At 43.7% G+C, this 27,763-nt stretch overlaps 1 protein-coding gene across 3 annotated transcripts in view; it reads right to left on the reverse strand.

Moving 5' to 3' along the window:
- The window catches only part of hal (histidine ammonia-lyase), a 65,237-nt gene that overhangs the window by 21,972 nt on the left and 15,502 nt on the right, over window positions 1-27,763 (reverse strand). For 2 of the 3 annotated variants that reach the window (XM_087999726.1, XM_087999724.1), the window contains 6 exons: window positions 24,720-24,859; window positions 19,421-19,468; window positions 5,773-5,920; window positions 2,783-2,878; window positions 2,633-2,691; window positions 1,173-1,253 (listed from right to left, as the gene is read on the reverse strand). In XM_087999726.1, the coding sequence (XP_087855852.1) occupies window positions 1,173-1,253; window positions 2,633-2,691; window positions 2,783-2,878; window positions 5,773-5,920; window positions 19,421-19,468; window positions 24,720-24,859 (572 nt within the window). Of the gene's footprint in view, window positions 1-1,081; window positions 1,124-1,172; window positions 1,254-2,632; window positions 2,692-2,782; window positions 2,879-5,772; window positions 5,921-19,420; window positions 19,469-24,719; window positions 24,860-27,763 lie in introns of all 3 variants that reach the window. The other variant, XM_087999725.1, reaches the window with a different exon arrangement.

Genomic DNA, 27,763 nt, shown 5'->3' on the forward strand with positions numbered 1-27,763 from the left:
TTCTTCAACCAGAGAGTGGTGGCTGTGTGGAATGCTCTGCCCCAGAGGGCAGTGGAGGCCCACTCTCTGGATTCATTTAAGAAGGAGTTGGATAGAGCTCTCAAAGATAGTGGAATCAAGGGTTATGGAGATAAGGCAGGAACAGGATACTGATTAGGAATGATCAGCCATGATTATATTGAATGGCGGTGCAGGCTCGAAGGGCTGAATGGCCTACTCCTGCACCTATTGTCTATTGTCTATTATCCCTTTTTGTTCCAAAACAGATAACCTTAAACTAGCTTACATTGAACTCCAAAGGCCACAATTTTGACCATTCACTTGGTCATTCAGAATCCCTTTGTAATTTGAAAATTAGTTTAGTCCATGATCTAAAGGAATGACTTTGCAGACTTGAGTGACTTAAAGGCTTCATCCTGAGAACAGTTACTGCCAAAGGAGGAGACTACTCATCCTGGCATGTCTACGTTCGCTTCCTAGAAGGGAATTCAGCTAACCCACTCCTCCATCTTATTCCTGTAGCCCTGAAACATGTTTTTCTTTTCAAATAACTGTCCAATCCTCTTTTGAAAGCCATGATTGAATATGGATGGCACAGTGGCTCAGTTGTTGGCAATGCCACCTCAGCACCAGGGTTTGATTCGAATCTCAGATGACTCCTGTGTGGAGTTTTCACATTCTCCCCGTGTCTGCATAGATTTCCTCCAGGTACCACAGTTTCCTCCCACAGTCCAAAGATGTGCAGGTTAGGTGGATTGGACACATTAAATTGCCTATAGTGTCCAGGGATATGCTGATTAGGTGGATTAGCCAAGAGAAATGCAAGGTTACAGGGTACGAGGAGTGGGTCTGGCTGGGATGCTCTTTGCAAGGTCAATGTGGACTTGATGGGCCAACTGGCCTACTTCCTCATTGTAGGGATTCTATGATTCTAGTAATCCTCCCCTCTAGATTTCCTTTTGCTTGGATGGTTCAGTATACTGAAGTTTAGAATCAGCCCTTTTTTTGTTGTACACCAAATACCATTTAACCTCCATGTGTAATTTATCTCCATATACATCCTTTACAATAATTGTCTCACCTTATCTCTGTCTCTCTGGGGTACACGCAGAGTTGACACAGTCTGTAAGAGGAGAGTTCACACTATGTTACACTAAACTCACAAAGGATACCGGGTTATCTGTCGCACTATTAATCTCAGTCTCAATGATAGTTTTCACGAATGTGATTGTATCGTTCACCACCCCATGTACCTGCAAAGACAAAAATGAATTAAATCCAACAAATGTCAGCAACCCCTTGTACAATGCTCGTACTATAAGCACTTCTTTGAAAATGCTTTCCTATGAGCATCAGTGTTCTGACTTAGCCATTTTTGTACAAAGCCCCAGTGTGAACAGAGTAAGATCCTGACAGACACACTGGTAATGCAGAGTATTGTTGGTGGTGCCCCTTTTGGAGATATTAAATGCAGGAAATGTCTGTCCTCTTAAAAGATCCCATGGCACCAAGTTGTTCCCTATGGGGTCCCAGCTAACATTTATCCATCAAGGATCCAAAAACAGATTATCCAGTTGCTGACTCATTGTTGTTTATGTTTGTTCCTATTAACTGCCCGTAGGGTTTCATACACGTTTGTGTGACCACATTTCAAAAATTCATTGGCTGTGGGAGCTTTGAGATTACAAAAGATGTCATAGAAACGTAAGACTCTCTAACAACAGAAACCAGGAAGGATCAACATTTTAGTACACATGATCCAGTTCATTGTGGTTTGCACATGTGAATTATTGTAGACGGGGTGTGAAGACAGCTTTTAACATGCTTGCCTTCATTTTTGGAGCATTGAGTACAGTGCAGTCATGTCGTACAATGTATCGGTGAGGCCACTTTTAGTATACTGCGTACAATTCTGGTCACCCTGCTATAGGAAGGGTATTACAGTGCAAAACAGACATTACGTTCCAACCAGTCTATGCTGACCATAATCCCAAACTAAACTAGTCCCATCTGCCTGCACTTGGTTCATATATTCCTTCAAAGATTTCTAGAAAGGGGACAGAAAAAAATTTATAAGAATGTTGCCAGCACTGGCGGGTTTGAGTTAGGAGGAGAGGTTGGATAGCTGGGACGTTTCTCCCTGGGAGCATGAGAGGCTGAAGGGTGACTTTATAGAGGTTTATAAAATAATGAAGGGCATAGATAAGGTGAAGAGCCAAAGTCATTTTCCCCAGGGTAGGAGAGTCCAAAACTAGAGGGCATAGTTTTAAGATGAGAGGCAGAATATTTAAAAGGGACTGGAGGGGCAATGTTTTCACGCAAAGGGTGATGCGTGTAAGGAACGAGCTGCCGGGGGAGTGGTGGAAGCTGGTACAATTACAACATTTAAAAGGCACCTGGATGGGTTTACAATAGGAAGGGGATAAGATGGATAAGGGCCAAATGCAGGCAAATGGGACCAGTTTAGTTCAGTTCAAGAAACCTAGTTGGCATGGAGAAGTTGCACCAAAAGGTCTGCTTCCATGCTGTATGACTCTGTCCATGACTCTACAAGTGCTGGTGTGAGATTACAGTGATAAAGTAGTCAAAGGGAACTCTGACAGGTTTGAGAGAAGTATAGGGAGGTGCTTACCTGTGGGCAGCAGCGGAGAGTGTAGGCATCCTGAACACGGTCACAGAACCGGTGGCTTTCTGTGAAGGAAACATTGCAATGGTGAGACAAAGCTGCCTGAAATGAGCTGAGAAATAACCCTCGATGGCCCCTTGTCTAGGAAGGGCTTACCTGCTATTTCTGAGGGATGGTGATCGGAACCTAGCAGTGACCGGAATCGGAAAGCCACCTCCATTTGGCCAGGATGAGGACGCAGTTTGTGAATGTCTAAAACACATGAATAACAGCAGATTCAACACTAGAGACAACCAACAGCTGGCCATTGTGTTAGATTTGTATCGAGGCTTCTACGGCCTGTTATTAAAAGCCTTTCACATGCCCAGCTTGTTGAAGAATGCAACTAGCCATAGATCCATTGCATCTCATTGCGGTTACAATAGCACAATGCATGTCATGTTGCTGAATTTGTTCAATCTGGTGTAGTGGGAAAGGGGTGGAGAGAGGCTAGCTTTCCCTGAGTTGTGCAAACAGACAGTATGATAGCTTACTAACATGAAGGACTGATCAAACCTGAGGGAGCATCTGTGCTATTTTAAAATCAATCCGTGGACATATTCCTACACTTCTGCGGCCATCACACATCCTGAGACGGGACTGGAATCTGGATTTCCTGGCCTGAGATACGGACAACATCCTCTGCCAACAGACCCTCAGGTTTATCAAGGAGCTCATGGGATTGTTGGTAAGGGGCACCTGTCCAGTGAGATTAATGATTTATCTGTGGAATGGCATTAGCTGGTATCTTTATTTTAATATATTCTGGGGCCTAGGTATGGGATGATACTGTGGTTTTAGGAGAGATGTGTTCTGTGCTGTTTCTCTTGCAGAAGGGGGTTACCACAGTAGTGTCAGAATATCTTCTTTAGACAAGCAATTGGTAAACAGCTTGGAATTATCTCTGTGTGGATTTTTCCCCCTCAAAATGAGACAAAGGAATCATGAATGGGCATTGTCAGGCTCATACACCACCGTCACTGACTTTATCAGCAAGTATATGGAGGACTGCATACTGAGGAAGTCAATCTGGGTGTTCCGAAACAGGAAATCCTGGATGAATCAGGACATACAGAACCTGCTAAAAACCAGGTGTGAGGCCTTCAGATCAGGAGACCCACTCAAATATAAGGAATCCAAGTATGATTTGAGCATGCGCAGGTCAACTGGCAGAGGTCTGCTCGGACATCCTCAACCTCTCCCTGCAGCAGGCCACTGTCCCTGCCTGTTTCAAGAGGGCCAACATCATCCCTGTGCCTAATAAGTCTCATGCAGCATGTCTCAATGATGACCACCCAGTGGCCCTAATTTCAGTGGTCATGAAGTGCTTTGAAAGGCTGGTCATGGCATGCCTCATTCCTGATGAAGGACTTTTGCCTGAAACGTTGATTTTTCCCTGCTCCTCGAACACTGCCTGACCTGCTGTGCTTTTCTAGCACCACTCTAATCTTGACATTAATCAACTCTAGCCTCCCCACTATTCTTGCCCCACTCCAAGTTGTCGATCAGGCCAACAGATCCACATCAGATGCCATAGTACTTGCTCTTCAAACCTCCCTAGAACATCTTGACACCAAGAACAGCTACATAAGAATCCTACTCATTGACTACAGTTCAGCCTTCAACACCATTACCCCCTCAAGACTGATTACAAACTTAGTGACTTTGGACTAAGCCCCACTCTCTGCAACTGGATCCTCAGTTTCCTGACCCACAGGCCACAATCAGTGAAGACTGGGGACAATGTTTTATCCTCACTAACACTCAACACTGGAGCCCGCCAGGGTTGTGTACTCAGCCCCCTACTGTACTCAGTGTATACCCATGACTGTGTTGCCAAACACTAGACTAATGCCATTTTCAAGTTCACTGATGACGCCACCATAGTCGGTCAAATCTCAGATGGCGACGAGAACAACCTAGCTCTCATTGCCGGCCAAACCAAGGAACTCATTATTGACTTTCAGCAGGATGTTACTGAATGGACTCTCAAACTCTTAGCATTCACCTGCACCTGTGTTTTGGTTTTTGCTGCGGTTTACCTATTATTTACTTATCTATGCTATTTAACTCTGATCTGCCTGTATTGCTTGCAAGACAAAGCTCTTCACTTTTCAATTCAATACAGACCCAGGAAGGTTTTTAGTTTTGGTTTCAGTTAGGAGGTGATTTTCTGCTGCTGAAGCAGAAATCTGAAGTTTTCAGCTGCTCGAGATTTAGACAGCAAGGCTTCCTATTAAAAAACCAAATGGGGCAGATAGTTTCTTTTTTCTGGACTGGAGACAGACAGTATGTGAGAAGCAGAATGGTTTTGCTTATATGGATTTTTGCCAAGGTTGTGTTTGTGGCATATTAGAACAGTTAATGATTAAATAATATATTTTTTTAATTCATTCATAGGATGAAGGTGTCACTGGCTAGGCCAGCATTTATTGCCCATTCCTAATTGCCGAGAGGGTTTTTGAGAGTCAACCACATTTCTGTTGGTCTGAAATAACACGTAGGCCAGACCAGGTAAGGATGGCAGATTTCCTTCTCTAAAGGACATTATAGAAACAAATGGATTTTTCTTGACAATCAGCAATGGTTTTATGGTCATCATAAGAATCTTAATTCCAGAGTTTGTTTATTGAATTCAAATTCCAGTATGTGCCATGGCTGAAATTTAACCTGGGTCCCCAGAAAATTACTTGGGTCTCTGGATTAATATTCTAGTGATAATACCACGAGGCCATCACCTCCTCATCTTGTTTAGTATTCAAATAGAATTAACGTTATGCCAATTCTTTATTTTTGTATTTTAACTGTGTTGTAAGAATAAAGTGTGTTTAGTTACGTCTGGAACACAGTGCCTTAAAATAAATATAGAAGTCTCAGTTATCTCCTTACTGTCTGTGTGTGTGTGTGTGTGTGTGTGTGTGTGTGTGTGTGTGTGTGTCATATTGCAGACTATCTTTAAGAAATAAACATTTAAGCAATGATAAAGTGTTGCAATTTTGTTAAACTGTATTGCAGGAGATTAGCTCAGTGTTGAGTGTGTGCAATTCCTTAGCCCAGGAGTTCAAAGCCCACAATAAAACATTCAGTCGCCCCCAATGATCACTCACCACTATCAAAGGCTCTGGTGGTGCCTTTCAGAACTTCCAGAGTGAGCGCTGCTATAATATCTGCCTGTCTGGCTATTGCTGTTGCTCTCTCCACTGCCTCCGCACCGAGTGAAGTGATCATCTGAGTGCCATTGATCAGGGCCAGTCCCTGTGAGAGAAACCAGCACATCTCACAAACAGCAACACAACCAAGCCATGCTCAGCACCGCTCAAGAAAGGACCCGGCAAGTAGGCAGCATTCATAACCCTTAAACTGGACAGAGACCGCTTCTCAGCATGTGGAGATTTTCTTATCAACTTGAAGAGAAAGAAATTGGTGAAGACAAATGTAGGTCCTGTCAGATACAAATGGGGGCATGTATAATAAGGGCCAAAGAAATGGCTGAGCAACTAAATACATACCTTGGTTTGTTTTCACAAAAAAGAACACAAATCAGATACCAGAAATATTGAAGAACGCAAGATTTAGTGACAGGGAAGAACAGAAGGAGATCAATATTAGTCGAGAAACGGTGTTGGGAAAATTGATAGGGTTGAAGGCGAATAAATCCCCAGGGCCTGATAATCTACATCCCAGAGTATTTAAGGAAGTGGTTCTAGAAATAGCAGATGCATTGGTGGTCACCTTCCAGGATTCTATAGACTCTGGTACAGTCCTTGCAGATTGGAGGGTAGCTAATGTTTCTCTAATATTCAAAAAGGAAGATAGAGAGAAAGCAGAGAGTTATAAAACAGTCGGTCTGACAATGGTAGTGGGGAAAATTCTCAAATTGATCATCAAGGACTTAATAGATTAGCATTTAGAAAGCAGTGGTATGATCAGACAGAATCAACATGGATTTATGAAAGAGAAATCATATTTGACAAATCTGTTCAAATCCTGTTGGACTGGAAGCCAGTTAATGTGGCATATTTGGACTTTCAGAAAGTGTTTGACAAAGTCCCACGTAAGAGATTGTTGTGCAAGATTAAAACATATAGGATCGTGGGAAGTGTACTCAGATGGATAGGAAACTGGTTTGCAGAGAGGAAACAAAGTATAGGAATTAATGGGTCCTTTTCAAATTGGCAGACAGTAACTCGTGGGATGCCACAGGGATTGGTGCTAGGACTCCAGCTATTCACAGTATATATTAACGATTTGGATGAGGGAACTAAATGTAACATCTCAAAGTTTGCAGTTAGGTGGGAGGGTGAACTGGGACGAGGATGTAGAGATCCTCCAGCATGATCTGGACAGGTTGGGTGAATGGGCAAATCAATGGCAGATGCAATATAATTTGGATGAATGTGAGGTTAGTCACTTTGGAAACAAAAACAAGGAGGCAGATAACTGCCTGAAGAGCTGTAAATTGGGAAGAGGAGACTGTGCAGCAGGTGTCCTTATGCACCAGTTGCTGAAGTTAAGCATGCAGATGCAGCAGGCAGTAAACAAGGCAAATGGTATGTTGGCCTTCATTGCGAGGGGTTTCCAGTATAGGAGCAGGGATATGTTATTGCAGTTACACAAGGCCTTGGTGAGGCCAAACCTTAATATTGTGTGCAGTTTTGATCTCCATTTTTGAGGAAGGACATTCTTGTTCTAGAGGGAGCGCAGTGAAGATTTACCAGGCTGATTCCAGGAATGGTGGAACTGACATATAAGGAGAGATTGATTAGACTAGGATTGCTTTCACTGGAGTCAAATGAATGAGGGAGGATCTAGAGGCTTATAAAATTCTAACAAGACTAGACAGGTTAGATACAGGGAGGATATTCCCAATGGTGGGTGTGTCCAGAACCAGGGGTCACAGTCTGAGGACTAGGGGTGGACCATTTAGAATGGAGATGAGGAGACATTCCTTCACCCAAAGAGTGGTAAGCCAGTGGAATTCATTATCACAGGAAGCAGTTGATGTCAAAACATTGAATGTATTCAAGAGGCAGCTAAATATTGCACTTAGGGCGAATGGAATCAAAGGTGAAGGGAAGAAAGCAGGATTAGGCTACTGAGTTGGATGATTCAGCCATGATCTTAATGAATCATCCAACTCCGTAGCCTAATCCTGCTTTCTTCCCTTAACCTTTGATTCCATTCGCCGTAAGTGCAATATTTAGCTACCTCTTGATTAGACTAGGATTGCTTTCACTGGAGCCTCCTCTTGCTTCTACCTCCCGTGTCTCTAAGTTCTATGTTCAGAGAAGATACTGCACACCTCTGGTGCAGATGAGACATGGACTCAGGAATCCTGGCTCAGAGGTAGGGTCACTAATATTGCACCATAAAACCCCCTTACAGCATTTACAGAACAAGTGGGGAAATTGGACAAACAAGTTCACAATTCATCACCATGGTCAATGCCAACATGCCAACCCCTGGCCCATTGTCCGTGACCCAGTGCCTGGGGTCCTTTCCCTCATTCTGCCTCAGTGTTGCTCACAGGTACCTTCCCTTATTCTGCTTTTGTTACTCAAGGGTTTCCTCCCTCATATCACCATAATGTTACTCTCAGGGTTCCCTTCCTCATTCTCCTTTGGTATCCCTACCTTTGTTCTAACTCAGCATTATTTAGGGTGAACCTCCCCTCAGTGTTACTCACAGGCTCCCCTTTCCTCATTCTATTTACAGTGATACTCACAGAACACTCGCGATCATTCATCTCAGTGTCACTCAGTGAGTCCACCATCATTCTACCCCCAATGTTACCAGCAGGGTCGCTCCCCTCCTTCTCCCTCAGTGTTACTCAGTGTCCCTTCCCTCTTTCTCCCTCAGTGGTACACACAGACTCCCATCCCTCAGTGCTACTCCCTCCCCCTTTTCCAAGTTTCCATGGAAAGTGCTGTCCTGAGCCGGGCACAGGAAACAGCAGACTGGAACTTTCATGTGCAATACTTGGGGGAAGGGGAATATGCTGGAATTAACTTGATGTTATATTTCGGGAACAGATTATTCTGTGTGGGGGATCGCTTACCTGTTGTAGACAAAACACCTGTTTGTGAAGATGGGGTTTTACTGGAATTGATCGCTGGACTGTCAGCAGAGGCTGGTTCTTAATGGCACCTGGTCTGGCAGTGTCTGCCAATCTTGCTACCTGCCTTAGGCTTATCAGAAGCATTCAGAAAAAGTGAGATCAGAGTCGAGAGTGTGGTGATGGAAAAGCACAGCAGGAGAGGCAGCATCCAAGGAGCTGGAGAATTAATGTTTCAGGCATAAGCCATTGATGAAGGTTCCTGATGAAGGGCTTATACCTGAAATGTTGATTCTCCTGCTCCTCAGATGCTGCCTGACCTGCTGTGTTTTTCCAGCAGCACACTCTTGATATCAGAAGCATCAGCAGATTGAAACAAGTTCTGTTTGGTATGAACACACTGTCCATCACAACCCAGTCCTGAAGTGAGAGCAGGGCCCAGTGCCTCTGGCTTACAGACAGGTACACTATCCACTGCTCAAACAGAGCTCCTCATCCAAGCTGTTCAAGATGATTGAAGGATTTGAGAGGTTAAATAAAAACTACTTGCACCAATTTGGGGGCTGAGCAGAGTCTGGAATAAAGGGCACAAACTCGAGATTAAATCTAACACATTCACAGTGATATCAGAAAATGTATCCCCACTCAATGCAGAGGCAACATTTGAAACTGTCTCCCACACAAAACCATTTGAGCTGGGTGGGAGAAATTGAAAATTTATATCTGATGGTGTATATTTAACGTGCGAACACGTTGGGTGAACAGGTAACGTTAGGACCCAAATGATCTGATGATTGTAATAATAATGTCAGATACTCATGATCTAATTGAATGGTGTGACACACTTGAGGGACTGAATGGCCTTCTTTCATTCCTACGTTCCACTGAAACCAGTGGGAGGGATGTAAAATGATCTGCGGATTCATAACCACTTGTTTTCCACTCTGGGCCAAAGTCAATCTATTCACATTCTTTCTTGAGATGTTGGTATCACTAGAAAGGCTAACTATTCATTGTCCATCTCTAGTTGCCCTTAAGAAGGGGAACAACAATATACTTCTAAGTCAGGGTGGTGAGTGGCTTAGGAGGAGAACTTACATCCATTACCCCTGCCTTCTTGATGGAAGTGGTCATGAGTTTGGAAGGTTGAGAGAATGTTGCTGGAAAAGCACAGCAGATCAGGCAGCATCCAAGGAGCAGGAAAATTGACTTGTCGGGCTAGAGCTTTTCAAGATTCCTGGTGAAGGGCTCCGGCCCGAAATGTTAATTTTCCTGGTCCTCGGATGCTGCTTGCTTTTCCAGCAACACACTCTCAACGTGATCTCCAGTATCTGCAGATCTCACTGTCACCTATGGGTTTGGAAAGCACTGTCTGATGATCTTTGATGAATTTTTGCAGTGCATCTTGTAGATAGTACACACTTCTGTTGCTGAGCCTCAGTGGAGGAGGGAGTGGATGCTTGTGGAGGTGGTGCTAATCAGTCGGGTAGCTTTGTCCTGGATAGTGTCAAGCCTTGAGTGTTCGAGCTGCATCCATCCAAGCAAGTGGGGAGTATTCCATCACCGTCCTGACTTGGTGCAACTCCTGCACACTCTATTGAACTAGGTTTGATCCCTGGCTTAGTGGTAATGGTTGAGTGGGGGATATGCCAGTCCACAAGGTTGCACATTGTGGAGTACAATTCTGCTGCTGTTGATGGCCCACAATACCTCATGGATGCGGAGTCTTGAATTGATGGATCTGTTCAAAGTCTGTCCCACTTACACTGTGATAATACCACACAATATGGGCAGCACGGTGGCTCAGTGGTTAGCCCTGCTGCCCCACAGCGCCAGGGACCCGGGTTCGATTCCAGACTCGGGCGACTGTCTGCACATTCTCCCTCCAGGTGCTCCAGCCTCCTCTCACAATCCAAAGATGCGTAGGGTAGGTGAATTTGCTATGCTAAAATTGCCAATAGCGTTCAGGACTGTGTAAGTAAGGTGCATTAGTTAGAAGTAAATGTAGAGTATCGGGGAATGGGTCTGGGTGGATTACTCTTTGGAGGGTCGGTGTGGATTTATAGGAATGAATGGCCTGTTTCCACATTGTAGTGATTCTACGACAACGTGATAGAAGGCATTCTCAATGTGAAGGTAGGACTTCGTCTCCACAAGGACTGTGCCGTAGTCACTCTTACCAATATGGTCATAGGCAAATATATCTGCTACTAGCAGATTGGTAAGAATAAGGTTAAGTATGTTTTTCCTCTTGTTGGTTCCTTCACTACCTACTGCAGACCCAGCCTGGCAGCTACATTCTTTAGGACCCAACAAGCTCAATCAGTAGTGCTGCTGCCAAGCCACTGTTCGTGGTGGACATTGAAACCCCCAGAGTACATGTGCCCTTGCCACCCTCAATGCTTCCTCCAAGTGTTGTTCAACAGATAAAGAGCTTGGTGATGTAGTGCAATGATAACAATCTCTTTCTCAATGTCAGCAAAACTAAAGAACTGATCACTGACTTTAGAAAGGAGATCATGCCCCCATCTAAATCAATGGAGTGGGTGGCGGGGGGGGGTGTGAGAGCATTAAGCTCCCAGGAGTGTGATACAAACAACCTACCCTGGGCTTTGCTCACAGATGCAATGGTCAAGAAGGCACTGCATCGCATCTTCTTCCTCAGGTAGCTCAGGAAATGTGGCATGTCTGTAAGGACCCTCACCAACATTTACCAACGCACCATAGAAAGCATGGGTGCATAACAGCCAGGTATGGTACTTGCTCTGCCCAGTAAGAAACTACAGAAAGTGATGTGCACAGCCCAGACTATCATGGAAGCCAGCCTCCCATCCATGAACTCTATTTACATGTCTCATTGCCACAGAAAGGCTCCTACATCAAAAGACCCATCCCACCCCAGTAATGCTCTCCTACAACCTCTTGCATCAGGCAGAAGATACAGAAGCTTGAACATATGCACAAGCAGGTTCAAGAAGAGCTTCTTACCTGCCTATTGGACTGGTGAATGTATTCTCTAACTTGAAATAATGCTGGTCTTGTTAATGCTGATTTTGTCTCGCATGCATCTTTTGTGTTGTAACCTGTATGCCTTACTCTGTCCAAGTTCTTTTTCACCTTATGATCTGTACGTCCTTGATTACTATGATCTTCCTGTAGTGCTGACAAATAGGGATTTTTACTGTACTTAAATGCACATGACAATAAATCAAATCAATATGGAGGAATACTGATTCATTAGCTGAGGGAGGACAGCACACAGTAATCAGGAAGTTTCTATGCCCATGTTTATCTTGAAGATGAGACTTCATGGGGTCTGGAGTGTCAATATTGAAGACTCCCAGGGCAACTCCTTCTTGATGGTATAGCACTGTGCAGCTACCTCTACTGGGTCTATCCGCCAGTGGAACAGGACATATCCATGAATGGTGATGGTAGTGTCTGGTACATTTTCTAGAAGATATGACTCAGAGTATGATTGTCAGACTGTTGCTTGACTAGTTTGCGAGACAGTTCTCCCAGTGTAGGCACTAGCCCCCAGATGTTAGTCAGGCCAAGTACTAATAAGTTCATAATTCTTTGAATTAATAAAACATTGCTCCTAAGGTTTGAAAAGTGTTTTTGCAAGTACAGTGAGCCCCCGCTCTTCAGTTTTTTGGTTTCTTTGTCACTCATATACCGAACAGGTCAATGGTTTACAGAAACAGCCTTCAACTGCAGGCAATATTTGCACAACACATAGGTCAACCCAGCTTAATCTGAGCTTCAGCAACAAGCGACACTTGAGAATGTGTTTGCCTGGGATGTCCTGTCCTTGTTAGAGATCAACAGTGAAACATTCTGACAAAACCTCGCAGATGGAAATGCAAGAAAAAGGAGAAGGGCTGATCCATTAATGCCCTCATCGCAAATCCGGCCATTTGCAGCTTGGCACCCACAGAGCGCGAGTGAGCTTGCAAGAGTGAGTTAGCAAGAGTGAGTTAGAGTGAGACAGTGAGAAAATCAATGTCACGGTGGGTATGGGATGGGAAGAGTGCCATAGCTGCCAATATTCAACTAACTCCCTACAGCGTTTCAATAGCAATGCCAAGAAACTAGCTCTGTGCACAGTTCAGTGACCGATCAGTGAGAGAAAGCGCCCAGATTCAATGTTGTTGCAGACAGGCATTCCTTCAGCTATAGGGTTTGGTGGAATAAGAAGGAAATATCAATCCTCATATTCCTTCCCCAACCGCAAAGTGCTCTCCCTCTGTCAGTATCATTGGGTGCAAGGCAGTGGGAGTGCTGCAAATGTCACTGCTGCTGGGGGGCTCCGAATGTTCAAAACATAGTGAAGAGGGAACAGTCCTGACACTCACTCCTCGTTTGTGGGTGAATTTGTACTTGGAGAATTACATTTTACTTTGCTCAAAAACTGCATGAATCCACTTAAGATGCTGTAAATCCATTTTTTAAGATTAGAATCAGTCTGACCATTGTGGCACAGACAGCCTCACACAGAGAAACTCACACCTTCAATACATTATCTGAGCCAACATGATACCTCACTCGAGAATGTAACTTTTACAAAAAGCCTTGCAATTTACATATGAAAGAACTGAAACCAACATGGTCATTCTAAAAGATGAGTGACTTAACAAACAATCCAGGTCTTTTTCAATATATAATTTCAGTTACATTGCACTGTAAACGTTTGCAATGAATTCTGTGCCTTACAATCTTATTCTCTACAACCACCTGATAAAGGAGCAGCGCTCCGAAAGCTAGTGCCTCCAAATAAACCTGTAGTGCTAACTGTGGCGGAGTTGGAAGCATCTTTTGAGTTAGAAGAGAGTGGATTTACCAGCTTGTGGTAAAGACAGGGGTGAACACAGGAAGGGTGATCCTGCAGATTGGGGTGTCCAGAACCAGGGGTCACAGTCTTGGGATCAGGGTAATCCATTTAGGACTAAGGTGAGGAGAAATTTCTTTTTTCTTATTAAAAATTGCCTACAGTATGGAAACAGGCCCTTCGGCCAAACAAGTCCACACCGACCCTCCTAAGAGTAATGCACCCAGATCCATTCCCCTACCCTGTACCTACCCTGACTATGGGCAATTTAGCATGGCCAATTCACCTAACCTGTACATGTTTTGGATTGTGGGAGGAAACCGGAGCATCCGGAGGAAACCCACACAAACACGGGGAGAATGTGCAAACTCCACACAGACAGTTGCCCAAGGCAGGAATTGAACCTGGTTCCCTGATGCTGTGAGGCAACAGTGCTAACCACTGAGCCACCATGCTGCCTTTTCTCCTAAAAAATGGTGAGCCTTTAGAATTCTCTATCATAGAAAGTGTTGACGCCAAAACACAATGTTTTCAAGGAAGAATTAGATATAGTTCTCAGGACTAAGAGGATCAAAGGATATGGGGAGAAAGCAGGATTAGGAGACTGAATTGGGTGATCAGCCATGAACATATTGATAGGTAAAGCATGCTTGAAGGGCTGAATGGCCTACTTCTGCTCCAAGCTTCTAAGAGGAAAGCAGTACTTATTTAAATCCCCCGACATTTTGTCTGTAGTCTCCTCATCCTTGAGCGAAGTTTGGAATCTGTTTCATTCCACTGTCAAATGAAGCATCCCAAACCATGTCAACTAGGAGTGAAAATATTTCCACTCCTACCCCATCTAAATTGATCTCTGGTTACTGACTAACCCAGCAGTGGGAACACGGTTTGTTTTTCTTTGTTTGCTCTCTTGAAACCTCTTATGGTGTTGAAAACATTTAGTGGGTAATTTGTAGCACTTGGCAAAGCTCTTACCTCAGAATTGTAGGGTCAAGCTCTCCTCCAGTGAGTGGAGGACAGATTCCAGGCTGAAAATCACTCCCAGTGCATTATTGAAAGAGTGTGGCAGCATTGGAGGTGTTAAATCAAGACTCCACCTGCCCTCTTATGTGAATGTAAAATTCTCACTAAACACCTACTCCTCAATCAATATTATTCACACATTAGTGATACTGGGAGTTTGCTGTATGCAAACTGATTGCTGAGTTACCCATAATACATTGGTGATGACATTTCAAAAGTACTTCACTGGCTGTAAAACATTTTGGGAATGCCTTGATATTATGAAATGCTTTGCATCTAAATGCAGATTCCTCCTTGAAGCAAGCATTGATTGATCAGATAAGACTTAGAACATAGAACATCACAGCGCAGTACAGGCCCTTTGGCCCTCAATATTGTGCTAACCTGTGAAACCAATCTAAGCCCATCTATCCTCCACTATTTCATTATAATCCTTATGTTTATCCAACAACCATTTAAATGCCCTTAAAGTTGGTGAGTCTACGACTGTTGCAGGCAGGCCGTTCTATGCCTTTACTATTCTGAGTAAAGAACCTAACTCTTACACCTGTCCTATATCTATCACCCCTCAATTTAGAGCTATGTCCCCTCAGGTTGGCCATCACTATCTGAGGAAAAAGGCTCTCACTGTCCACCCTACCTATTCCTCTGATCATCTTGTATGTCTCTCAAATCACCTTTCAACCTTCTTCTCACTAACAAAAGCAGCCTCAAGTCCCTCAGCCTTTCCTCATAAGACCTTCCCTCCATCCCAGGCAACCTTTCCAATGCTTCCACATTCTTCCTATAATGCAGCAACCAGAACTGTATGCAATTCTCCAAGTGTGGCTGCATCAGAGTTTTGTACAGCTGCAACATAACCTCATGGCTCCGAAACTCAGTCCCTCTACCAATAAAAGCTAACACACATTACACCCTCTTAATAAACCTATCAACCTGGATGGGAACTCTCAGGGATCTATGTTAATGGACACAAAGATCTCTCTGCTCATCCGCACCATCAAGGATCATAACTTTAGCCCAGTACTCTCTATTCCTGTTACTCCTTCCAAAGTGAATCACCTCACACTTTTCCACATTAAACTCCATTTGCCACCTCTCAGCCCAGCTCTGCAGCTTATCCATATCCCTCTGTAACCTACAACATCCTTCGGCACTATCCACAACTGTACCAACCTTAGTGTCATCTGCAAATTTACTAACCCATCCTTCGACTCATCCAGGTCATTTATAAAAATGACAAACTGCAGTGACTCCAAAACAGATCCTTGCAGTACTCCAGGATGAACATTTCCCATCAACCACCACCTCTGTCTTCTTACAACTAGCCAATTTATGATCCAAACTGCTAAATCACCGTCAATCCCATGTCTCCGTATTTTGTGCAAATAGCTTACTATGGGGAACCCTTATCAAATGCTTTACTGAAATCCATATACACAACATCAACCACATTACCCTCATCCAACCATTTGGTCACCATCTCAAAGAACTCTAAGGTTTGTGAGGCACGACCTACCCTTCACAAAATCGTGTTGACTATCCCCAATCAACGTATTCCTTTCTAGATGATTATAAAACCTATTTCTTATAATCCTTTTCAACACTTTATCCACAACAGAAGGCATGCTCAGTGGTTCAATAATTACCAGGATTATGTCTACTCCCCTTCTTGAATAAGAGGACAACATTTTCTATCCTCCAGTCTTCTGGCACTATTCCTGTAGACAATGACAACATAAATATCAAAGCCAAAGGCTCTACAATCTCCTCCCTAGCATTCCAAAGATTCCAAGGATAAGTCCCATCTGGCCCAGGGGACTTATCTATTTCCACACTTTCCAGAATTGTTAATACCTCTTCCTTGTGAACATCAGTTTCATTCTAGTCTAATGGCTTGTATCTCATTATTCTCCTCAACAACTTTGTCTTTTTCCCGTGAATACTGACGAAAAATATTCATTTAGCTCTTCTTCTGTCTCTTCCGACTCCACGCACAACCTCCCACTACTATCCTTGACTGGACTTAATCTTAACCCAGTCATTTTTTTGTTCCTGACATACTGATAGAAAATTTTAAGGTTTTTCTTGATTCTACCTGCTAAAGACTTCTCATGTCCCGTCCTGGCTCTTCTTAGCTCTCTCTTTAGGTCCTTCCTGGCTAACTTTTAACTCTCAAGCGCCCTGAGCCTTCACATCTCATCTTTACGTAAACCATGGTTCCCTCGCTCGACCGCTTCCTCCCTGTCTGACAGGTACATACTTATCAAGGACACGCAGTAACTGTTCCTTGAACAAGCTCCACATTTCAATTGTGCCCATCCCCTGCAGTTTCCTTCCCCATCCTATGCATCCTAAATCTTGCCTAATCGCATCATAATTGCCTTTCTCCCAGCTATAACTCTTGCCCTGCAGTATATACCTATCCCTTTCCTTCACTGAAGAAAACTTAACCAAATTGTGGTCACTATCACCAAAGTGCTCACCTACCTCCAAATCTAAGACCTGCCTGGTTCATTACCCAATGCCAAATCCAATGAGGCCTTGCCTCTTGGCCTATCTACATACTGTGTCAGGAAGCCCTCCTGCACATATCAGACAAAAACGGATCCTCTAAAGTACTCAAACTGTAGCGTTTCCAGTCAATATTTGGAAAGTTAAAGATCCCAATAACAACTACCCTGTTACACTCGCTCCTCTCCAGAATCATCTTTGCAATCCTTCCCTCTACATCTCTGGAGCTTTTTAGAGGCCTATAGAAAACTCCCAACAGGGTGACCTCTTCTTTCCTGTTTCTAATCTCAGTCCATACTACCTCAGTAGACAAGTCCTCATCAAATGACCTTTCTGCCACCTTAATACTGTCCTGACTAACAATGCCATACTTCCCCTTCTTAGACAATAGGTGCAGGAGTAGGCCATTCAGCCCTTCGGGCCTGCACCGCCATTCAATATGATCATGGCTGATCATTCCTAATCAGTATCCTGTTCCTGCCTTATCTCCATAACCCTTGATTCCACCATCTTTGAGAGCTCTATCCAACTCTTTCTTAAATGAATCCAGAGACTGGGCCTCCACTCCTCTGGGGCAGAGCATTCCACACAACCACCACTCTCTGGGTGAAGAAGTTTCTCCTCATCTCTGTCCTAAATGGTCTATCCTGTATTTTTAAACTGTGTCCTCTGGTTCGGCACTCACCCATCAGCGGAAACATGTTTCCTGCTGCCAGAGTGTCCAATCCTTTCATAATCTTATACGTCTCAATCAGATCCCCTCTCAGTCTTCTAAACTCAAGGGTATACAAGCCCAGTCGCTTCAGTTTTTCAGTGTAAGACTTTTACCCCCTTCCTTGTTCTTACTGAAACATTTAAACCCCAGAACTTGCAACAACCATTCCAGTCCTTGCACTATCCAGGTCTCCAAAATGGCCACAACATCGAAGTTCCAGGTACCAACCCATTGCTGCATGTTCTCCCACCTTATTCTGGCTGCTTCTGGCATTGAAGCAGACACGTCAAACCACCTTCCTGCCTGCATTCAATCTTGCGACTTTAAAACCTTATTTATGTCCTCACTACTCTCAACCTGCAGTACACTGGAGCTAGATTAGATTAGATTACATTACAGTATGGAAACAGGCCCTTCGGCCCAACAAGTCCACACCGACCCGCCGAAGCGCAACCCACCCATACCCCTACATTTACCCCTATACCTAACACTAGGGGCAATTTAGCATGGCCAATTCACCTGACCTGCACATCTTTGGACTGTGGGAGGAAACCGGAGCACCCGGAGGAAACCCACGCAGACATGGGGAGAACGTGCAAACTCCACACAGTCAGTCGCCTGAGTCGGGAATTGAACCCGGGTCTCTGGCGCTGCGAGGCAGCAGTGCTAACCACTGTGCCACCGTGCCGCCCAGCTCAGGTTCCCAGCCCCCTGCTGAATTAGTTTAAACTCTTCCAAAGAGCATTAGCAAATTTCCCCCACAAGTTATTTGTACCCCTCTGGCTCAGTGTAGACCATCCCATTTGTAGAGGTCCCACCTACCCGAGAATGTGCCCCAATTATCCAGGTATTTGAATCCCTCCCTCCTGCACCACCCCTGTAGCCACGTGGTCAACTCCTCTCTCTCCCTATTCCTCACCTTGCTAGCACATGGCACGGGTAACAAACCAGAGATAACAACTCTTTGTCCGAGCTCTAAACTCGCTTTAGGGAGTTGGAGCTGGAGAAAGTTCAGATCATTTGGGAGGCTGAGGGAATAATTAAGAGGAGTTACAGGGAGGTCATCCCACCTCAAGATACTGGAGAAAGGTGGGTGGGTTACAGTCAAGGGATGGAAAGGGAACAGACAGTGCAGGGATCCTCTGTAGCCGTTCCCCTCAATAACAAGTATACCATTTTGGATCCTGTTGTGGGCACGACTTACTAGGGGTAAGCCATGGGGGGTACAGGTCTCTGGCACAGAGTCTGCCCCTGTTGCTCAGAAGGGAAGCGATGAGAGGGGTAGAGCATTAATCACTGGGGACTCCAAAGTTAGAGGGACAAATAGGAAATTCTGTGGGAACGAGAGAGATTTGTGGTTGGTGCGCTGCTTCCTAGGTGCCAGGGTCCATGATGTCTCAAATCGTGTTTTCGGGACCCTTAAGGGGAAGAGGGAGCAGCCCCAAGTCATGGTCCACATAGGCACCAATGGCATAGGTAGGGAAAGGGATGGAGGTAGAAGGCAGAAATTTAAGGAGGGAGGGTGGGAAGACTTTTTGCCCACCAGAAATGCTCCTCAGGAGATTAGTGCCAGTTCTAGAGAAAGGCAGCAGTCAGAAATACAAACTTCAGAATTACCTCTTTTGGTTTCAGTGAAACAGGTTTCAGCCCATGTGCTTGTAAAACCTAAAGAGAAGAGATTCCATTATTATGGCAGACATTTCCAAGCGAGACCTTGAACAGGATGTTCCAAAGAGTACACACTTGAGGAATGTTTCACACAATACTGCTGTCAATTCAAGTCAGCACTTTAATGCCTTAAATCTACACCATACACCAATCTGCAGAGAAGCCAGGCTGAATACCTTCCCAAAATAGGATTCATTGCAAGTCAGTTTGAGGCACACAAGCTGAAGGCATTGCAGAGATAGAGAATGGTTTCATTTTCTTCAGGCCATCTCAGTTACAAAAGGGCCCTACCTAAGAGGTCAAATCTGAACTCAAAAATTAGAATTTTGTTTAAGAGAATCGAGGCCAGCTTGATTGTCAATTCAATTAGTCTGGAACTGTCACAAATGTCCTGGATCAGGATTAATTTTGGCCATTATTTGCAGAGATCTGAGCAGTGATTTTAACTTTGACCTCCTGTTTGGGGAGGTGGTGGTGGTGGTGGTGAGGTTTGGGCAGTTAAAATGTCACCAGGTCTGCCTGATACATTCTCTCCCACCACCACTTTAATGGCCATGAGAAACCAATCATAATGAAGTGACAAGCACAGCACACTTCATCAGTAGCAGTGGCAGTGAGTAAGAATACCAAAGATATTGTACATGAAGAGTTCAGGAATTTTTTTTTGCTGATGGAGAGACAATGGGTTTGGAATGAAAGAAATTGGGTTTACCAGGTAGGCACTCAGTAATGGAGAAGATTGGGAGGGGTTCAAGCTACAGAATGCTGGTATAGTGAAATCACCAAACCTAAACTGAAGTGAAGTGCTGAAGTGGAAACAGTCTACACTAGGGAGCCAGGTGAAATTTGTCCTTATTTGTTCATGAGCATTCCTGGCATTTCCAACATTTATATCCCATTCCTAGTTGCCCTTGAGAAGTGCCTTGAGAAACATTAAGGTAGATAAGTCCCCAGGGCCCAATGGGATCTATCCTAGAGTATTGAAGGAGGCAAGGGAGATTTCTGGGGCCTTGCCAGAGATCTTTGTACGCTCTTTAGCCATAGGGGAGATCCCAGAAGACTACAGAATAGTCAATGTTGTTCCTTTGTTTAAGAAGAACAATAGGGATAGTCCAGGGAGTTATAGGTTGGTAAGCCTGACGTCAGTGGTAGGGAAATTATTGGAGAAGATTCTTAAAGACAGGATTTACTCATATTTGGAGATGAATGAATTTATTAGGGATTGTCAGTATGGCTTTATGTGAGGAAACTTTGTCTCACAAATTTGATTGAGTTTTTTGAGGAAGTAATGAAAACGACTGATGAGAGTGGGGCAGCGGATGTTGTCTGCATAGAATTTACTAAAGCATTTGACAAGGTCCTCATGGTAGGCTGGTCCAAAAGATTAGGTCACAAGGAATCCATGATGAATTGCCAAGTTGGATACAAAATTGTCTCGGTCATAGAAGACTGAGGCTAGATATGGAGGGGTGTTTTGCGACTGGAAATCTGTGACCAGTGGTGTTCCACTAGGATCAATGCTGGGATCTCTGTTGTTTGTAATAAACATATAGAGTCGGTTCTGCTATAATGCACATTTCTTCAACACGAATTGGCTCTAACATGATTGAAGAATTTAGACCATTATTTGGAAAACACAAAAGTTTCCTCATCTGTATTAGGGAATATGGATAATCTTGGGAATTACAGACCAGGTCAGTCTTACATCTGTGGTGTGCAAGTATTGGAGAGGATTTGGAGAGACAGGATCTATGATTACTTGGAAAACCACAGTTTGATTAGAGATGGTCAGCTGAGAGGGGCAGGTCATGCCTCACAAATCTTATTGAATTCTATGAAGATGTATCAAAACATGTCGATGAAGGTATAGCAGTGGATGCGGTGTACATGAAGTTTAGCAAGGCGTTTGACAAGGTTCCCCATGGTAGGCTCATTCAGAAAGTGAGGAGGCATGGAGTACAGGGAAATCTGTCTGGATACAGAATTGGCTGGTCCACAGAAGTCAGAGGGTGGTGATAAATGGAAAGTATTCAGCCTGGTGCTTGGTGACCAGTGGTGTTCCACAGGGATTGGCTTTGGGACCTCTGCAATTTGTGATTTTTATAAATGACTTGGATGAGGTGGTGGAAGGATGGGCTAGTAAGTTTGCCAATGACACAAAGGTTGGTGGAGTTGTGGATAGTGTGGAGGGCTGTTGTAGGTTGCAATGGGACATTGATAGGACGCAGTGCTGGGCTGACAAGTGGCAGATGGAGTTCAACCTGAAAAAGCATGAATTGAATCACTTTGGAAGGTCAAATGTGAATGCAGAATTACAGGGTTAAAGGCAGGATTCTTGGCAGTGTGGAAGAACAGAAGGATATTGGGGTTCATGTCCATAGATCCCTCAAAGTTGCCACCCAATTTGATAGTGGGTGTATAGTGTGTTAGCTTTCATTAGCAGTGGGATTCAGTTTACGAGCCATGGGGTCATGCTGCAGCTCGAGAGTGTCCTGGTTAGACTACACTTGGAATATTGTGTTCAGTCCTGGTCACCTCATTATAGGAAAGATGTAGAAGTTTTAGAGAGGGTGCAGAGGAGATTCACCAGGATGCTGCATGGACTGCATATATGAAGGAAGGTTGAGGGAGGTAGGACTTTTCTCATTGGAGTGAAGAAGGAGGAGCGGTGATTTGATAGAGGTGTACAAGATGTTGAGCAGCTTAGATAGAGCGGATAGCCAGAGACGTTTATGCATGGCGGAAAGGTTCACCACGAGGGGTCATACTTTTAAAGTAGTTGGAGTTAAAAATCACAACACCAGGTTATAGTCCAACAGGTTTATCTGGAAGCTCTAGCTTTCGGTGCGCTGCTCCTTCATCAGGTGGTTGTACTACCTGACAACCTAGTGTTGTGTGATTTTTAAACTTTGCCCACCCCAGTCCTGCACCGGCATCTCCAAATCAAGGTAATTGAAGGAAGGTTTAGGGCGGATATCAGAGGTAGGTTCTTTACTGAGAATGGTAGGTGCGTGGAATGCACTGCCAGCCATGGTAGTACAGTCAGATACATTGGGGACATGCAAGCGACTCTTGGATAACCACATGGAAGTTAGTACAATGAAGGATATGTAGGTTAGCTTAATCTTAGAGTAGGATAGAAGACTGACATAACGTCAAAGGCTGAAGGGCCTGTACTGTACTGTACCGTTCTACGTTCTATGTATTGGCTATAACATGATTCTGGCCCCATCGTTGGGATGGTTCTGCTATTACACATTTTTCTTATAACGTGGGATCATGCAAGAACAGAATTATTGCAGACTATACAGATGATTTAGATGAGTAAAGGTGATCTGATTAATAAGGTTGCATATGACGCAAAAATTGATGGATTTGTGGATAGTGAGGAAGGATATCAGAGGATAAAGCAGAATATAGATCAGTTGGAAAGCTGGGCTGAGAAATGGCAAATGGAGTTTGTGTGAGGTGATGCATTTAGGAGGTCAAATGCAAGAGTGAAGAATACAGTAAATGACAAGACCCTTGGGAATACGAACGAATAAGGTGGTAAAGAAAACGTACGGCATGCTTGCCTTCATCAGTCAGGGCACAGATTATAAATGTTGACAAGTCATGTTGCATCTGTACGACACTTTAGTTAGGCCACATTTGGAATATTGTGTGCACTATAGGATAGATGTGGAGGCTCTGGAGAAGGTGCAAAAAGTTTATCAGGATGTTGCCTGGATGGAATGTGTTAGCTATAAGGTAAGTTTGGACAGACTTGGATTGTTTTTGTAAGAGCATCGAGGCTGGGGAATGACCTGACAGAAATATATAGAATTGTGATGGGCATGGATAGGGTGGATAGTCAGAGACTTTTTCCTAGGGTGGAAATGTTAAGTAGTAGGGGGCAGAGGTTTAAGGCCAGAGGGGAATGTTTAAAGGAGATGTGTGAGACAAGTCTTTATTATACAGAGGGTGGCTGGTGCCTGGAAAGTGCTGCCAGGGGAGGTAGAAAAAGAAGATATTACAGTAATTTTTAAGAGACATTTAGGCAGATGAACAGGCAGAGAATACAGGCAATTTACAGGTAGACAAGAGAAGTTTAGAATGGCATCATGGTCCGTACAGACATGGTGGGCTGTAGGGCCTGTTCCCATGTACGGTTTGGTATGTTCTATATGAGATTGAGAATAGGTGATTGGCGGTGGTAAATGGTCAGTGTAAAAGAGTCTTACTTTTTGTGGACAGGAGATAGTGGCCCATTTGCCTTTCGCTGTGAGTATCACTGTGTTGTAACTGTACTGGAGTAGTCTGGTGATTTGTGTAGTTATTGCTACAGCACCTGTCTTCATTTTGCTGCATCTTTTAATGCAAAAGTCAAGGCTGCCAACCAGGGCAAGAGACCGGGAGTGTGGCATTACTGGTGCTGCTGTATTGCAGATCAGACATGAAGGCAACACTGATGTATCTGGTTGATGGCTGTAAGTGATCCCATGGCAATGATCCTCAATATTTAAAAGGCATCTGGATGGGTACATAAATAGGAAAGATTTAAAGAGATGTGGGCCAAAAAGCAGGAAAATGGGACTAGTTCAATTTGGGATACCTGGTTGGCATGGTTGAGTTGGACTGAACAGTCTGCTTCTGTGCTTTATAACACTTACATAACTGCAATGCTGGCGACCATTGGAGGGGGTCAAAATGGATCATCTGCTCAGGACTTCTGGCTGAAGCAAATGCTTCAGCTTTATCTTCTGCACCAATGTGCTGGACCTTGCCCATCATTGAGGATAGGGATATTTGTGGAGGCTCCTCCTCCATTGAGTTGTTGAATTGTCCACCACTATTCACGACTGGATGTGGCAGGACTGCAGATCTTAGATCTAATCCGTTAGTTGTTGGATCACTTAGCCTTGTGTATGATCTGCTGTGCGTGCTGTTGACATACAGATATCCTGTATCATAGCTATTCACACAAGGATATAGCTTCAAGCCTTGCAGAATTACATGAAACAGGACTTTCACTTTCTGTCAGGCTCAATCATTGCAGAACAAAAACAGAAATTGTTGGAAAATCTCAGCAGGTCTGGCAGCAACTGTGGAGAGAAATCAGAACATTTCAGGTCCAGTGACCCTGCTTTAGAATAGTAATTCCGGTATTGCTGCTGTAGGTCCTAATGTACACATCAGATCCTCATGCCATTAAACTATCAAATATTTTAACAACCTTAACTTTGAGTACAATAAAGAGAGAACTCACGTATTTAGCATCCGCCCAGCCACTTTTAGGTGACCACATTTTGCCTTCACCAATCAGTCCCAGAGCAAGATGGGCAAGAGGAGCAAGGTCCCCACTGGCACCAACTGTCCCCTTCTCTGGGACGTAGGAGAGACAGGAGGCTACAGGAGGCAAAACGCATTAGGTTAAAAATATATCTGCTCATCTTTGTCAAACAGATACAGTTATTCCAAGCAACTCTTCAAAGACAGTCTTCAACATCAATATTTTTAGATTGTCAGCGCCACAGATGATCACAAATCTCTATTTACTCATTCTTGGCATTTAATGTCCTCGAATATTTCGAACCGTGTAGAGGGTAAAGAACGATTAAGATCAATTTTCAATGTGACCAGAGCAAAAGGGTTTCAACTCCACACACAGCCTGTTTATGACTTGAATTGAATCTGCAATTCACCATCCTGTCATATAGTATTTTCCAAATTCTAACTAATCACTAAGTATAAATGTTTTCCCCCATGTTCTCCCTAGTTCTCAATCATCTGCAGTCTGCTCCCTTGACCACTGAAGATGAGAATCTCCTCATTTACTTGAGCAAAAAAAACTTTCATGATTTTAAACAACTGCAATTTCATCAAATTTCCTCTTAGTCTGCCCAGCCCCCCAAGATGGATCCCATGTTATCATACCGTCACAATCCTGCCTCTTAAGCACCACTCGCATTCAGCTCTCTGACTATCTTGAAACTCTCATGTCTGCATTACAGCACAAGATCCATAACTGGCCATGATATCAGTGGCTCATCAGCCCTCATGAACAAGTGATTCCAGCAGGAATTGTGCAACAATAGGTGTTCTGTCTGCATCCTAACCTCAATGGGAATAGGAGCTAGCCAACAATATTCCCACACTGTGGGCAGTTAATGTCCCAACTCACACCAGTATAACGACCCACACTGTGGGTTAGGCAATGAAGAGGGTCTGGAGTCATATATTGGTCCAGATTTCCTTCCCTGAGGACTTTATGGAACCAGATGTGTTTTTATAACAATCGATAGTAGTTTCAGGGTCACCATCATTAAGACTAGCTTTACATCCCTGATTAATTAATTCATTGAATTCAAATTCCACCAACTTCTCTGGTGGGGTTTGAACCCACATATTGAAGAGCATTAGTCTCGGCCCACAGATGATTGTTCCAGATGCATATCACTATATTAATATCTCCTGTTTATTCTGGTACACAGTTTCATAAATAGCTATAACTCATCACAGAATAATCTACAGTATCTTAAATTAGTCATCCAATATCAAGGATCCTACACCAATATCAGTGAGCACGCCAGCATAGAGTGTTACCCAACACTGATGGACAAAAAAGCTTAAGGAACTTGATTTAATCCAAGGTAATGAGATCTAGTGCATCAAAACTAAGCACAATCCAGTAGTTCAGTACTGACAGATTATAATTCCAATATTTAGCCACAAAAAAGTAATTTTATCATTTCCTAAGGTAGCCTAGTGTTAGCAGTTCTCTCTGTAAATGGCGCTGACAAAATCAACATGTGTTGCCCATTCTGAACCTGTCCCTAAGGAAGGTGGTGTTGAGATGCCTCCTTTAGCTGCTGTAGTCCATGTGCTACAGGTAGACCCACAATGTTGTCAGGAAGGGAGTTTGACCCAGCAACAATTCCAAAGGGAAACTTCAGTAAAGAAACTTATTTCAGTAAAGGCTGGAGTAGCAATGGCATAAAGGGCAGAGAGGAGAACATTTCTGAAGTGTGTTAGAAAACTTTTCTAGATCAATTGGTTTTGGAGAAAAGGAGACATTGCTGAGCCTGGTTCTCAAGAATGAGAGGAATCAACTGCATCAAGTGTCAGTAAGGGAACAGCAATCACCACATCATAAGATTTAGTTTAGCTGAAAGGTGCGTTTGAAGCAGTTTGCTGCGGCGGGAGGTGAAAACTGAAGGGGGTTCAGCTGTTAACAGGAGGTAGAGAAGATGCAAGAGAGGGTAAATAAAAAGAGAAACAAAGCCCAATATTGAGTACACTATAAAATGTGGAATGATACCAAAACATGACATTAAGATATAATTGTTACTACAGAAATGTGGCTGCACAGTGACCTGGAGTGGGAACTGAATAACCAAGATTATTCAACATTTAAGGACAGACAAAAAGGAAAAAAAATGTGGCAGAGCTCTGATAATAAGATAGTATGTTAGTCAGGGAGGATCTCAATTTGAAAGAACGTTGTATGGATTGTGCTCGGGAAGGAACTAGGAAACAGTAAGGGGCAGCAGACATTGTCAGTTCCTTTAGCATCAGTCCAACCAAAGTTGGTGTAAAGTGGATATCTCCCTTTGTGGGGGCAATCTAGAACTAGTCATAGCTTGTGGCAAATTTAAAACGGAGATGAGGTGGAATTATTTCTCTCAAATGATAATAAACCTGCAGAATTCAGTACTCTAGAGTGCGGTGAACACCAGAACACAGTAAATTTAAGGAGAAGGGAAACATTTTAATTAGCAACAGATTAAAATGTTATAAGGAGCAGGCAGAGGAGTGGAGCTGAGGACAAGAGGAGATCAGCCATGATCGTATGAAATGGTGTAGCAGGCTCAAGGGGCTGAATTGCTTTCTCCTGCTCTAGTTCTAGTGTTCTTAGGGAAGAGGTTCAGTAAACTGGGCCTGTATTCTCTAGAGGTTTGAACAATAAGAAGTGCTCCCATTGAAACATAGAAATAACAAAGGGATAGACAGGGTAGACGGAAGTAAGGCTCTTCCACAGTTGGAGAATCTAGGACCAGGAGGCACAATTTGAAAATATGATAGATGCTATTTAAGACCAAAATGAGGAGAATTTGCTTTTCTCAGAGAATGGCAAATCTTTGTAATTCTCTACCCCAGAGAACTATGGAAGCTTGGCATTCGGGTACATTTAGAGATTGATTAATTTTTGATTATCAGTGGGGAAAAGGACTATGGAAATGAAGTGGATAAAAGACAGTGAACATTTCTATCAGCCTTGATCATATTAAATGATAAGTCCGGCTCTATGGG

The sequence above is a fragment of the Chiloscyllium plagiosum genome, unplaced genomic scaffold, assembly GCF_037043375.1.
Source record: "Chiloscyllium plagiosum isolate Xiang-an unplaced genomic scaffold, Cpla_swu_hap1 HiC_scaffold_23, whole genome shotgun sequence".
NCBI lineage: Eukaryota > Metazoa > Chordata > Chondrichthyes > Orectolobiformes > Hemiscylliidae > Chiloscyllium > Chiloscyllium plagiosum.